Source organism: Ischnura elegans, chromosome 9 (genome assembly GCF_921293095.1).
Source record: "Ischnura elegans chromosome 9, ioIscEleg1.1, whole genome shotgun sequence".
NCBI lineage: Eukaryota > Metazoa > Arthropoda > Insecta > Odonata > Coenagrionidae > Ischnura > Ischnura elegans.
In genome coordinates, this window is record NC_060254.1 from 30550148 (window position 1) to 30566505 (window position 16358).

General features: G+C 36.1%; 1 protein-coding gene across 1 annotated transcript; it reads left to right on the forward strand.

The window, feature by feature from the left end:
- Positions 1–38: 38 nt before the first annotated feature.
- On the forward strand, positions 39–12456 carry LOC124166126 (putative ribosome biogenesis protein C8F11.04). Its single transcript, XM_046543783.1, has 8 exons — positions 39–326; positions 413–558; positions 638–782; positions 1385–1533; positions 5535–5646; positions 7410–7566; positions 9100–9503; positions 11993–12456. The coding sequence occupies exons 1-8, from the start codon at positions 243–245 to the stop codon at positions 12362–12364; spliced, it is 1569 nt and encodes a 522-aa protein (XP_046399739.1). The 5' UTR covers positions 39–242; the 3' UTR covers positions 12365–12456.
- The last annotated feature ends 3902 nt before the right edge of the window (positions 12457–16358 follow it).

The following is a 16358-nucleotide window of genomic DNA, read 5'->3' on the forward strand; positions in this document are numbered from 1 at the left end:
CGGCGCTGCCAAAGACGGTAGTCTCGTGTTCTTTCTACGTGATATTTCGTTTGGCAATAGTGAGAACAAAACAAACATGAATTGTGATATTTTGAAAGAGAAACACGTGTGTTATGGCCGGGCATGGTTGATGTTACATTAGAGACAAATATATATCACTCGAAGGTAGTTGCCATTATTTTCTCTGTATGCGCTGATGCTTCTTAAATATTAAATTTTACGTTAAAGAGTACATTGTTGATATGGTGGCAAAAAGTGAGGGCGACAAAAGGACGCCAGGGAGAGAAGATGCAAACGAGGTGCCAAATGGTTATTGCCCAAAACAGGTAAAACTGTCTTATGAACGCCCTCGTATATTTGAAATTTGTATGCGTTACCATTATCTCATTTTGCTCATGACTATCGACACCAGGTTGAAGATGGTGTGAAGGTACTTTTTAAAGTACTTGAAAAGACTTCAACTTCGAAGAAGTCACTTTTTGAAGATGAAGGGGAGTACATTCAGTTGGCAATTTCATCCATCCGTATTCCGAAGAATAAGAAGAAACATTACAGATTGTAAGTTTTATATTGACTTTGTTTTGCTGGAAATTCATGGTACCATCTTATGCACTGATGTGTTATTCTCATTTTTCAGTGTTTTACCTCACAGCTTCCTGAAAGACACAGCAGATGTTTGCTTATTTGTGAAAAATCTCTCTAAGAACGATAGAGAATATGAAGATACTGTCCGTTATTTTAAGAATTTCATAACTGTTGCTGGTGTCACTGGAGTTACTGAAGTGAGTGTAACTATTTGGTAGGATTCATGAGATGGTACGGTATTGGATATTAAACGTTTCCTTTGAAAGGAATGGGCTCTGTAGTAATTTATTACAAGTACGGTAGCGATATTAGATGTGTAAACTCAACTAACGTTTAGCGTAACCGTAACCTTTGATGTGCTCCCATTGAAATGGAGAAAGATGTCCTAATTGTATTAAGCCTAGAATTGGTAGCATTTTTCCCTTGGAGTAATGGTTGATAACGTTCTGAACTAAATTGGTAATTACCTTATAGTCACAGATCAAATAATTACAAATTGTTACAATTACCATGGTCTCACCTGGAGGAAAGTATTTGTGACCGGCAGCATGATTTAAGTATGTTGAACATCGTGGAAATCTTATTGACACTTTTATGTATAGTTTTTGTGCAAACAATGGTCTTATTCTTAAAGTCACACCTTCATTGGGGTAAAACCAGTTCTAGTTATTTTCACATTTGACTGTATTGTTAAATATGTTATTGCTATTTGACAGTCTAAAACAGTTCTTTCAGCTCTTATTCTTTCTGTATTGTAAGGACTTTGTATCTTTCTAATATTTGCTTATTTTTTCCATAGGTTATATCTGTGAATCAGCTAATGCAGGAATACAAAACTTATGAAATGAGAAGACGCTTAGCAGCAAGGTTTGATATGTTTCTTGCTGACAATTCCATTAGTGACTGGTTACACCATGCTCTTGGGAAAGGATTTCACCGTTGTCGAAAGTAAGTCTACTTTTGCAAAGTATTCTGCAAAACTTCTAAATATATGTATGGCAGCAGTGTTTATACCAGCTATTAACACGTTTATAATAATAATAATAGTTTATTGACGGGAAAATTACCCAATTACAAAAATGTACAATTATCATAAGATTGAAATGTTTTTAAGCTCTTAAAAATACAGGAATAATCGTATAAACTTGCTGTGAAAACCAACAATAGAAAAAATAAACACAGTAGTTAAAAATAATAGATTGAACAGTCACATATCTCTTAAACAGTGGAAATAGACATTATCATTATACACAAGAACAAATTATTTAAGTCAATGCACAAACAAAGGTAGTTTTCTCTTTAAATTCTTTGGATTTAAATTACAAAGGTCAATGTTACTACATTTGTAGTTAATGCTCTGCATAGTTCTGGTTAAGGGTGAGTGGAAGGTGTAATTTCTATTAGAGCGAGGGAGTGAAAACATGAATGTTTGCCTAGTGTTTAAAATGGGGACATGGAAAGGGATCATTTCTACCAGATGAATAGAGTCAATGTCTCCATGCAGCAGACGGTGAAGGAATGTAATGTCCAGGTGTAATCGACGGGTTGCCAAAGGTAACAGATTAAGAAGGGATAGTGTTAAGTCATAAATAATAGGGAGGATGTTAAATCTGTAGGATACTAATCTTATGAATCTGCATTGCACACTCTCAATAGCTTTGATGTGAATGTTATAGAACGGGGACCATACAATAGAGGCATACTCAAGAATAGGGCGGATTAAAGTGCAATAGAGGATCTTATAAGTATGAATATTATCAAAATCTCTTGAAATTCTGAATATGAAACCCATTTTTTTAGTAGCTTTAATGACTATGGATTGGATATGATACTGAAATGTCAGGGATGAATCAAATGTAACACCTAAGTCACATATTCTACTAACTCTAGAGATAGTAGCATTATTTAAGCTATAGTCGTACATAATTGGAGACTTAATTTTATGAAAGGTTATTACATTACATTTTAATGCGTTTAGTACCATGAGGTTATCATTACACCATTTTTCAAATTTGTAGAGGCAATTTTGCAATTTGTTACAATCCTCAAGTGATCGGATGCAGCCATAAATTTTTAAATCATCAGCATATAGTAAGTACTTGAATGGATGCAGGGGGAAGTTGATATCATTAATATACATTAGGAACAGAAGTGGCCCCAAATGTGACCCTTGTGGTACACCAGAATTGGCAGTGAAGACAGAGGATAGAACTCCGCTCACTTTAACATACAAGTTCCTATCAAGTAGGTAACTTTCAACCCAGGCTAGAAGTTGACCACTTATACCATATGCTTTTAGTTTAGCAATTAGAATTTTATGATTAATTTTATCAAATGCCTTTGAAAAATCTGTATAGATTGAATCAACCTGAGAGTGCTGGGACATGGAATTTATTATGTATTCTTGATATGTTAGGAGGTTAGTTACAGTGGAACGACCTGGCCGAAATCCATGTTGCTCTTCCACTATCAACGAGTTTAAGTCAGGAGCTATTTTGTCTACAATTATGCTCTCAAGAACTTTGGTTATTACAGACTGAATTATAATTGGTCTGTAGTTCGACACATCAGTTTTATCTCCGCTTTTGAAGATGGGTACAACATAACTGGTCTTTAGTGCACTTGGGACTGTGCCACTTTCCAGGGATTTATTAAACAATAAGACAAAGGATAGGCTAATGAATGACGACAACTTTTTAGGACGATTGCAGGAATGTTATCAGGGCCAGTACCCTTTGTTAGATCTAGATGAGACAGTTTGCTGATAATGTTTTCACAAGAAATGTGAAGCTTGCTCAGATTGAGTGTTGTGTCATAGTTAGGTATAACTAAGTTGTCAGGCTGTTGATTGCTGTAAACTTTGACAAAACAGGAGGCAAATAGGTCAGCTATTTCTTTATAATTTTCAGCAATCATATTGTCGTAGGTCATGTGGTGAGGAAATTTGTCCATCTGTTTGGTATTCTTGACATAAGTCCAGAAATATTTAGTGTTATGTGAAATGGATGATTGAACCTCGTCCATATACTTAGAGTAGCACTCTTTAGATAGGATTTTGCACTTCTTTCTGATTTCAGAAAATTTTGCATAGTGTAAATGACTCCCAGTTCTTTTAAACGTTTGATGATGCAGCTTTTTAAGACATATTAAATTTCTGAGCTCAGCAGAGAACCATTTTGGAAAGCCATTACTTTTGATGTTAATGATAGGAGTGTATAGTTGGATGGCATTGTGGAGGACACTGTAAAATGAGTCAGTCGCGTTATCAATATTTTGATTAGAGAGTATTTGGGGCCAATTAATATTGATCAAGTAGTTATCAAGGCTTTCAAAATCACAGGCTTTGAAGTCATACAATTGCATTGAATACTCAATCAGTTCAATGGGGTTGGACAAGCACACATCAAAGTGAAAGTTTATGCCCATCATTGCAAAAACCTAGCATTATTATTTTTTTAATTGCAAGTACATCACGTAATTAATTAAATATTAGCTCACAAAATCCTTTAATAAAATGGAACTTTTAATTTTTTCTCATCCTTCATATGTATACATTAACATATATACACCTTTATTCATTCAAGCGATGCTGTAAGCTCAAGCATAAATATTAATTCATAGTATAGGAAAGAAAAGGATAGGAACACATAGCAGGAAAAGGTCAAGAGCAACAGTGCTGCAGTAGATAGAAAAAGCCAGAAATCAGAGGGTAAAAATGTGGTCTGACTGGGACTAGAACCCAGACGAAAGAAATGGATAGGGACACACAGTAATAGAAAAAGGTGCAGTGATAGACAAAAAAGCCATACATAAGAGGAATTTATCCTATCCTATTAATTTATTTGTGTGTTTGCACTATTGGTGTTGTGTGAATGAATTATAAAAAAGGAGTATGCCCTCCATGTTGACTTGCTTCACTCAGGCTATTATGCCCCAAAACGCATGTTCCTGTCTCTTTCCCACTATCCTGTGAGTTTCTTTCCTTTCATTCTTGCATCCTTGAGTTTTCTGTGCATTAACCCCACCAAAACTGCTGTAAATCTAAGCATCCTGGTAGTGCAACTGGTAGAGTCACCCGCTCAGCAACTGGAAAGTTCTGAGTTCAAGTCCCATTCAGGCCAGGTTTTTACCCTCTGATTTCTGGCTTTTTTCATGTACCATAGCTCTACTATTATCTGTTGTGTTTATGGCGGGGGGGTTTATGCGATCAATTTCCTCCCAGATACAGGTCAAAGTGTTTGCCCCGGGAAGGCTCCAGGCACGTACAACGCCACTAAGGAAGAATTAATCCCTGAATAGTTAATTTCTTCTTGCCGGGATCGGTATTCCCTGAAGCACATGTATTATGTGTATCCCACTGTCTGTGCATGGAAATCTTTCATTTCATTTCTCCTTTGTTGTTTCTTTCTGAACTTGTTGTTTGAGGTGGTTGTGGCAGAGAGCCAAACGCCGGCTAGAACATTTGAATGCCTGGGGAATGGCCAAAGTGAGCCCACCTCCTTAACACGTTGCGTACCGATGGTGAGAATTCTCGTCATTTTTTTTCCCGAACATTCCTGACGGATGACGAAGATTCTCGTCATATAGGCGCATCAACGTAAACAATTTTAAAGCGTACAATACATATTTGTTAGGTTGTTTTCAGTTGTTGTTCGTTATTCATAATGAATTGATGCATCTTAACGTTTGATTGGGTAAAGTTATATTCTGAACATTAGCATACCCCGGTTCGCAACATGTTTATCCAGTTACCTCTGATGAACTCTGATGTTTAAGGGGCCTGAGCGGAAAAAGTTTCTGTATTTCATTTGCTTGCAGGCCTTTACTGGTTAGTTGTCCATGTGAGGATCCATTAATTTCTCCCTGAGAAGTCTGCATATAATGCTTCTCATTTTTATGAATGTCTTTTAAATTTAATCAGTTCTCAAAATTGTCTCTTTTTATTTTAGACAGCCGAATCCTGTGGACCTGAATTCCAAAAATCTGAAGGATGAAATTGCCAAAGCATTAATGAAAACCACGTTGACAATTTCCGGGCATGGTGCTCAATTCCTGGTCAAGGTAAATCAATAACTGTATCTTGCGGATTGAAAATGCATGATATTGTTAACAGTTCAGGAATGCTCCTATCTAAAGAAAGGGGCTAAGAAGAAAAATTTAGCTTCTATTTACTAGTTGTAACGCATGGGACACTGGAGAATCAGTTAAAAAAATAAGAGAGGGAGAGAACTGTGTTATGTAAGAGGAACACATCGACTGGCCGGCGGCAGGGTTAAGAGACAACTGACTCAGAGCTAAACAAAAGAAGCTTGAGGAGCCGGGGTAGGTGGCGTGCCGGTGGTACCAATTGAGTCTCATTTATTGAGAAACTTCATAATTCAAAATAAAAACATAACACTAGTGAAAGACTTACAATTTTAGAATATCTATCATTGAAAAACATGATCCAGTCTTGGGTGAAACAGATGCTTGTAGGTATGATTTTGAATTGCTAGATCATAAGAATATTTTACCACTCTCTCAAAAATACACTTACGAGTGGCTGTAGAGTCATTACTTAGTCATCTTTTGTGGTGAGTTCTAAATAGCCAGTGATTTTGCAGTTCCTGAGAACATTACTATTACAGCTTCTTTTTTACTCATTCAGTTGCTTGAAGTGAAGCTGTGTGTATTTCTTGCCTCTGGAATCCAAATGCAGTCCATTTACTGACACAAAGTAGCTTTTTGATGTTATTTCAATTGTAAGGTAAAGTGTGAATTAACATGCCAGTGGTTTAAAATTATACTATATCAAGCTCCCACATCATAGGATCTCCTTATAATAGGGTGGTCTCCTATTTTTTTATTGCTTAAATCAAAAGATTATTACTACTGGAGTACGTATTTCACGCTTTTAGATTTTTAAATGAAGATATCTATTTTTTGCATTTAAATGGAAAGTGAAAATTTTCAAGAGCGCGAAAACGTGATGGCTAAGTATGAATGCTGGGAAAAGCCTGTGTGATGTCATTCTGGTTCCAGCTGCCGGCGTGTGAGGCCACCTTGGTACAAGGCTATGAGCTCCGATATGATGCAGGCTGCCGGTAGCGCTTGGCTTAAATAAGGATTATTATTTTACCCTATCAAATGAAGAAAACTTTCCGACTCTAGGCAATTTTAATAGGTGTTTATTAAGAAATGTTTCCCTGAGCTCTGTGTCACATGCATGCATTGGTATTCTCAGACAATGTAAAACTCCTGACTACTCGTATAGAATCTAGGTCCCTGTGAATTCACTTGAAGTGGCATCGCATATGTGCCAAATTGGCCTTTTTCAAATGAGGTTAAAATTGACCATTAACATTTTGTATTTGTAAAACCAAATAATTTGTATATTATGAATACACTAATGTTGGGTAATGAATCGCAGTCAAAGCCTTTCGTTTTCTTTGATGAAGGAAACTTCCCTATTGTTATAGTATTAAGTTAATGTACTTTATTTTACAACTTACTTAGTTTTTGGTCCTGCCATATCAATAGATGTGTAATGTAGTCCTATGCATCATGAATGTAAATATTTTCTGTTGAAAAATGCAATGCCATAGATTTATTATGAATACTTCTAATTATGGTTTATCTACAAAGTAAGGCATGCTTTAGATTTCATCAAAATTTTCCTTAGTATACATCCATTGCAACTGTTTCCGATTTTACAGAAGAGTATGGTGAATGGGTTCAATATCAAAGGATTCTTAATTCTGCTAGTAATGTATCTATTACTTGAAATTCTAATGATTCTTCGATCAATCACGATAGGTTATTTAATTTCATTTTGTTTTTAATAGATTGGCAATACAAAGCAGACAGTTCAACAAATTTGCCAGAATATTGAAGCTGTAGCGAAAGGACTTAGATACACACTGCCTGGACAGTGGAAAAATGTGAGGTCACTGCATATTCGGACTGATGATTCCATAGCCGTGCCTATTTATTATTCATTAGGTGAGTTAAATGTTGCTATTTCATTATTTTTTATAAATTTTGCATGGAATGTTAATCATCACAATGATATGTATGATGGAGTGCTAAGTACCTAATACGTACCTATTCTTGATGGTACACCATAATTATTTGGTAAATGTTAAGATACAAGATTTGAATACCATTTTGTCATCCTTCGTTTTCAAATGCTAAATCTTTGCATGTTATTTCCCCGATGGGGGACTGCCACTGAGCTAGACGCCACTAAGCTAGACGCTATTAAAAAGATAATATCCCTGAGTGTCCAGCACATTGTACCATTGTTGCTCAAAGAATTCAGTGAGGTCTCTGCTGCAATCATCCATGTTTTAAGAGGCTTTCAAGGCTTATTCCTTAAACCCTAAGACAAATAATGTATGGCATACCCTCACTTCTGCCTCGACATTGTGCTTATGGGATAATTTTGCATATTTCATGGGTTGCTCGAAAAATACTCCATGCTGGCTAAGCCGGAAATTATTCAGTGATGCTTTGAGATGCAGATGGTATGGATTTCTCTTGCCCAATTATTTGCATGAGTAGTCATGCGAAGAATAAAAGACTCTTAAATATATTTGTGTTGTCATTATCACCAATACAACTAAAGTAGGCTTTAAAAATTGCAGAAATGCGTCATGTTTGAAATCATCTTTTACATTTTGCATAGATTCCACTTGGCAATCTCATAGAGATTAGATATTAATTGTGAAAAGTTGGTGTTAAGTTATGCTATCCCTAAAAGGTGACTCATGGGTTGCATCCAAGGTGATAGCAGTAGAAATTAGTAACGTACATAGTGTTGCATAATCTGTAATTGTAATAGAGTGGGATGGAACATGAATCCATGGCATGTCTTCTCATGGTAGCTGTAATTAGTAGTTGTCATAAATTTTATTGATCCCTTAATGTGATTAAGTGTATTGGACAATTCAGTAAACTATTCACTATCTAAAATTCACCATACATTACATTAACCATTATAGTGCAAGCATGCCAATCCATCAGCCTGCTGACACTATAATGGTTAATGTAATGTATTGTGAATTTTAGATATTGGATAGCTGATGGCTGAGGCCAATGGATTGGCCTGCTGTCACGATAATGGGGGTATGTGCAAATGGTGTCAAGAGCTGATCTATCGGCTGGGTTTTTATTCACTCACACCTTTTATTAATTTTGATCCATTTAGCTTTTGTAAGTATTTTTTAGTATCTGTCATGCCTGTAAGTTTTTTTTCGAAAATGCATATTAAGCTTTATATAAATTTTTAAATGCAAACCTACAAATTTGCCTAAAAAGTTGTGGCATTCTTGAGCATACCAGACAAAACAGGCAATAAAAGGGTTAAGATGGTAAACATTCATTCATAGAATAAAAGGCACGCAACTGTAAATACTTTTCAGATTTTGCCTTAAACCCAGGTAGACCCTGAATATCTTGAGTGGCCACCTTGGCCCATAAATAATGATCAGTGACTTTGATTTTTTAAAATTCACAATGATTATTATTTTTCAGCTCACCCAAACAGTGTGAAAGTACCGAAGCAGGAACAACCTCCTGGTAGGAAGAGTATTCCAGTTGAAGTAGATGAGATTAGTACATTGCCTGATGGGTATGAAGTGATGGTGCTGCCGAGTGGGATTGTTAAAGTGCGGGGTAAAAAACAAGATGGAACTATTGGCTGGCTGAGTGATAAGGAGTTAGAAGAATTGGGAGATTTGGAGCCTTTGAATGATAAGGATGAAGAGGTTGAAGATGAAGTTGATGGCCAGTTTGCATCAGATACTGAGGAATATGATAGGCCTGATCTGGATAGCCAAGGGAAAGATTTTTCTTCTGGTTCCGAAGATGATGAATCTGTCGTCAAAGCAGCAGAAGAAGCTTACCTTAAAGAATTATCGGAAGAGATGGTATCCAAGGTAAGCCATGCATATTTTCTTATTTTATGGAATATCAGAGTTTGAATTATGCTGTAGATGTGTAGGCAAAAATTATTTCAACTGTGTGGCCAAAGTCATGAATAAAAAAATATCATATTAATCTCTTTACACATATTTGGTCATTTTCTCTGTCTCTCTTTTTAGCATAATAGTTGCATACATTTCATCATATCAGATTTATATTTCATCTGTATAATGCTGAAAGTTACATTCATTCTTGGTTAATGGCAGGCATAACGAAATGTAAAAAAATGCTGTGTCATAGGATAGTTGCTCCTGGGGCAGTGGTCTATTCAGCTGATATGTATTGAGATCAGTTGCCATAGGGGGAAAAAGATGGGGCCAAAGCTCTCAAAGTCCCAAGAAATTAACATTAATTGAGAAGTGAGAATAAAAGGCCAGGAAATTAGGGCAAAATGTCATAGAACGCTCAAGTGACAGAATTGTTTTTATAATATCAGGGGGGAAAAGATTATGGCCAGTAAAGACTTGTTTGTGCTGTGGTTAACATGATTTTATATTTTTTACTAAAAAAATCCTATGTATTGTGAGGGCATTGTTCTGGAAAATAATTGGCATACAGTTTGGTCGCACAGAACTGCAAGATCAACCTAAAATGGAAGCAGATCTGGGCTCTGGAAAAAGGCTTGAAAACAAATATTGCATCACACAATTATTATTTAATGGACAAGGAAACTTAAGCAGGAATAGAGCACTAATTCTGAAATGCACGGATTGATAGAAAAAACTTAACCTTAAACTTAACTTAAAATTTTCCCTGCAGCTTCACCTTTAAATTTGTGTTGGGGATATCCAAGGTGATCCTATGGCTATTTTTTGGTGATTTTCAAGGCAGATTGTGACGGAAGTTGAAAAAAAATTCCATTTTTAATCTCATGGAATCAAAATTTAGTCAAATTTTTAAGGATTACTAAAGCTATATTGCTTCAAATGGATTTGATTAAGGATTAATGGGAGAGTTTGTAAGTGTTTATGACTAAATGAAAAAAAAACAAAGGCACGGAGTCCTCTAATAATATACCAAATGTAATGGACAGAACAATTATAAAAAAAGGATATCCTCCTTAATTGTCTCCCAAGTTAACTAATTTAGCCAATTATTTGAGACATAACTGCGATAGAATACTCCCTACTGCACAAATGAAATCAAGGTCTACAAAATATAATTTTAGTGTCCGTAAAGATGTAAGCGTATGAAATTTAAGCCTTTCAAATAGGGTTGTCAGGTCACAGTGGTAATTTCAAAATGTTGCAGTATCTGAGGTGCTCTTCTGAGTTGATGCATATTTTATTGCACATGCTGCAAAAATTCATTGATTAAATGTTTTCTACCCACTAAGAAGGTTGGATAACACTTTTCACGAGATAGGTAAAAAAAATGGGAATTAAAATGAAGCAATGAGTGGATTATGTTTTGATTAAATTATAATACATATATGTACACTAACTTAAAAAGCATTCCCACTCAGATTAGAGTGAGAGGGTTGGGTCCGGAACCTTCCTCCTCCCCCAAAATTACTTTATCTCAATTACTTTGCATCATCATTAACCCTGCAGGACTCGCGCCCCTTTTTGGAATGCGAGTACTCGTGCTGAGCCTGTCAGGCTCAATTTCATTTTTGAAGGCCTCACCTATGAAAGTCGATTATTTTTCCTCTTTTTTTGTTTAAATCAAACTAACAATGCTGAAATGGTCCATTTACTGAAAATCAAGTCCATTTACGTCTGATAAAATATGTAATTATTTCTTCATACTTATTGAGTGTGATATAAAATAAGATTACCATTACTTGTTATTGATTTATTGACTCGTAAAACCACTACACAGTGTTAATATTTGGATAGAAAGAACATCATAAAGCAAAATCAGCAATGAACATTACTCTGCAAGCATGCACCGTATAATAAATGTGTATGCTCGAGACAAATACACTTTCCACAATTTTTGCAGACATACCCGGTAAATATATTTTTCGTGTATCCACAGTCTGCACACATTTTTCAAATTCCAGTGCACTTTTGGTTCTTTGTTTTTTTAGTTGCCTTTGCCTGTAGTCTTTATAGGCTCGTCTTATTATTAGCCCTAACTCTTTAGGGAGCGATTTTATGGTTCCCCTTCTTTGCGCGTGTTCATCTACTAGCTCAGCTGACTATTGCCCAAATAACGCTCTCCGAGATTTTACTTCTAAGTTTTTGTTTCCACGGTAAAAAATGTAGGAATTTACCAGAGCTATATTTAGCATGACGTAAATACTTGGTATAGGGCAACACCGTGCATTTCTTGATACATTGTATGCCGTGCATAACTGATCTAGTTTTTCTAGAAAAAGTTTTTCCCAAATAAGGGACACCCTGAAGTGGTAAACATGATACAGTTAATGGTATTTAAAGTGCCTATTTTAGGAATTTTTTTCACTGTATTTAATGGTATTTTTATTTTATTACAGCCTGGTAAACAAAAAGTCGAAGAAACAAAGTCAACCAGTGAAAAACTTCCTGCACCTGATGCTAACAAGAGAAAGCTTGAAAAGTCTAACTCATTGGCCTCTGTGAAAAAGCCTAAGGGTTCTAATTTTAGTGATTGGAAGGTAGAAGTGATCAGTACTCCTAACAAAAGTGTGGCCAAAAATGGCAAGGGTTCAAAGAACTTAAACAAGTCATGGAAAGTGGATGAAGTGGTACAAATGGCTGAAGCAAAGGCCACCAAACTAGCAGGTGCTGTAGCCAAATGCACTGCTTCAAACTTCAGCAGTAAGAGCAAGGTTTCTGGAAACTCATTGGGAATGAAAAGAAAATTAAAGGCAAAAATGAGGAAATAAATATGTTAAAAGTGTTAGGCATAATATTTTGTAAAGTGATGTATTATGATGAATTAAAAGATTAATAAACATAAACACAAATGATTTTTAAATTGTAGCATTTTATTTACATATTTAGGTTTTTAAATGTTTGTTGGAATATTTCTGTCAATTAAAATTTCCCCTGTGATCATTTACATATTTAGAGAATTTTTACTGGTAAGGTATTGTTTTGTATTTCACACCTGTGATTGCCATTTGGAGTATATATGTGTTGAAGTATTCATTGCATTATTTTTCGATTTGCTAATTTTTTCCATAAGTTTTATAAAACTGATAAATTGTGAGATCTCTGAGATTCATATTTTATTGCATTATTACTGATGGACTGGTATTTACTTGAGTCGCTGCAAAAGCTACCGGGGGCAGATATTGATGGCGATCTTAATCTAGTGGTGATGAAATGCCTTTGGAAAATTGAAGAAATTGGTGAAGAACGCATGGTAAGTAGAGGAACTAAAGGAGACACAACATCGATGTTCATTTGTAGAAGTATTGGAGAATGAAATAGGTTTAGATCTGACTGAGAAATGAAGGGAAGGTAGCTGGAAAAGTACTATAAGTGGTCTTGCAAGAGGTACTTGGGAGAAGAAAAGCTGTCAAGAAAAAGCAATGGATCGCACATGAAATCAAGATCTCATTTAAGACTGGAGAAGGTAAATATTGGAAAACTGAGGAAGGACAGGCTTGTTACAAGAGATTAAGGAACAAGATGTGTAGCGAAGTGAGGCTAGCTAGACAAGTGTGATTGATGAACCTATGCAAAAATGTGAAAAATAGCCTTGTGGAAAGTGCCTTTAGAATTGTGGAGAACCATTTCAAATAACAGAGTGCAAGATGTAATAATAATAATACTCCACAGGCTTTTGCCCTTTTTCCAGTTTACAAAATATTATTTCAGAATGCACAAAATTTGTTTACACTACAGTGACCACGTAATGGTAAAAAATTATGTACATGAAAATATATAATGTACCCATGATACCATGAGGGACAAAGAAGGAAATTTTGGTTTAAAACAAAAACAAAGTGAAGAGATGGAAAGAATAATTGAAAAATTTATGTAACAAGCAAACTGAAAAAATTATGAAAGATGAAAATGAGGTAGAAATGGGAACCAACCTTTTGAGATCAGAATTTGACGCAGCAATAAGAGAGCTGCAAAGGGATAAGGCACTAGGAATAGATGATACCCCAGCAGAGCTAATTAAAAATGCAGGAGAGAAGACTTCAAACTCCAATGTACAAAACTATGTATATGTGATTTTTACTCAACAGGAGATTGTGACTTCGAGAAGAACATCATCATTCCCACCCCCAAATAGAAAAATTGGGAAGTGTGACGATTTTAGGTGGATAAGGCCGAGGACATATGCATTGAAAGTGCTAACATGATTCATCTACAGATGAATAGAATGGAGACCAGAAGAATTCCTAGATGAAGACAAGGATTTAGAAAAAGCAAGGTCACCAGAGAAGGGATTTTGGCCTTGGGCTGCTCATGCAGAAGAACAAACAGGCTTTCATAGTACATACATACATACTTGTCAACTTGGGAAAGGCCCTTGATAATGAGGATTGGAATTCAATGCTTAGAATTCTGAAAGAAATCAGAGTGCTATGGACTGATCATCCAATTGTTCACAGTTTATATGAAATCTAAGTACATATCTGCCCTCTAAGTTGAATCATTTCATTTGTTTTTTGTGCCTCAAAAAACAATGTCATTCTATCTGGTGGTAAGTAGTTATTTTTCTGATTAGTAATTCTGGACTCGTGATTTGTTTTTGCGGGGCCTTTGCTTATACATTGATGATTATTTTAAACAGAACTATGAGGCTGTATTCGCATGGCCTTCCTCTGTGGATGTGAAGGAGAGTTGGGGTAATCCGGTAATTAACCCCACTTCAATAAATTACACGAAAGTAAATTCGACCACGTTTATTATGATGGTAAGAGATACAGATGTTCTCTCTCTCTCTCATGTGTGGAAGTCCTTCTCAGTTACCTTTTCGTCAGTTTCTCTCCCTCTCGCAGAGCCATCCTGGTGCTAGGTTCCACGTACCCTGGTGGCAGCGGCAGGGACCTCAGCCAGGTGGCTGGCCTTGGTGACGGTGCTTGAAACTAAAGAGCTCCGCCACAGATGTGTACAAACATAAAAGGTACAAATGGGTTTTTTGTGAATTATATTTTTTAGCTCAATTCTACTATGTGGGGAAAATTTAGTGATGGTCATGGAATCACTTAGGAGTTATCGAAATATATTGCAAATAGGTAAAGAAAAGTCTGACATAGAGGGAGGCACTGAATAGAGCTCAAGAAATAGGATGGCTATTAGTTTAAGACATTCAATATGCAAAAAAAGATGGAGAACTGCAGACTACTGGAGAGAATATAGGAAATGCTTGGTATGACAGATGTGGAGAGGAGATTTCTAGAGGAATTGAAGAGGAGGGAGGTGTTGATGATTGAATTAAGATGTACATACTTAATTGTTTCTAATGCTTTCTATAAGTCACCAGTGAAGGATACACAGGTTTTCCAACTGGTCCAATAGCTGCCAGCATTTTGATGGTTGAGTCATCCATCCTCCTCAGAGCTTAATGTTGTGGCAGTAATAACAATGTATTTTTCACCAATGGCAAGTAAATATATACAGGTACCTACCTATGTCTAGAATAGCTTTTAGGTATACATTTAAACCTAAGAGTAACTTACTCCATTTGTACTATCGTTTTCTGTAATATGTAGACACCCATGTTGTCCAATTTACTAAAGGGACTGGGTCAGTGAAAACGTAGAAGGGATGGCACACAAGGCATACTGCATCCTTTGACTTTACGTCACCAAGAGCTGACGAGGACAGACATGATGCAACTAGGCTAGCGAAGTTGGAGTCAAACTCCAGGGACAAAAGCCCTAGCGGAAGGAATGCACTGAGGGAGCCCAAGTTCATACACATTTAGGGCTGTTATGGTGTTTTTTTTTCAGGCTTTGTGGCAAGGTATTTCCTTTCTTTAGATTCATACTCACGAAATTTCCAACTTTTCACCGACCCGGCCCCATCAGTAAAATGGGAAACGTGGGTGTCCACAAATTATTGAAAACAACAGTACCTATGGCAACAACACAGGAAAAGGAAAATAATACAGCAATATTACCATGCCTTAAATTTACCAGAGAATCTTCCCAAGGTATTTTGTAACACTATAAAAGTGCGTGGAACCTTTATGTGTGCAATATGTATACATAACATGAGGAGGCTTTCAGTAAATGGAGGTTTTTGCCCTCATTTTGAATTAAGTAGGTGAAAAGATGGTCGTAATGGCTTTTGAAAGAAAATGCTCTTTTGGGTTTATAAGAAATTTCCCCAGAGCAACTCCTAGTGACTCTTAATGCATAAATGTTTTGAATAAATGACCATCTGAATTTTGATTCTCTAGAAGTGAAAGAAAAAGGTAAGAAAAATAGGCCAATCAGCAGACACTTAACGCAACATGAAGTGTATATGCCTGAAAAGTCACAATCATAAGTATGAAGCCCTGTGTGTGACATCCACAAATGCTCAAGAAGATAGAAGAAAATGGCTGATATTCAAGAGCAGCAGGTTGAAATTTTTATTTCTACTCAGTAAAAGTGTATTGGACGCGGTTGATATGTTCTCTACAGTTTTTAAAAAATGCCTTGAAAAGAACTCAAGTGTACAATCAGTATTCGCAATTCAAATGCATCAACATGTCGATCACAGCCTTCCACGTCCAGAACTGATGAAAAGGTGGAAAAAATTCGTGCTGTCTGTACGAGGAAAGAAGGAATACTAATGATGAATTAACTGAACAATCTGGTCTTTCGTGGAATTCTGTGCAGCGCATTTTAGCTGAAGGTTTGCAAATGAGATGAATCGCGTCGAAATTCATCCCCCCGCTTGTTGACTCCTGATCAAAGCATTTTTGAC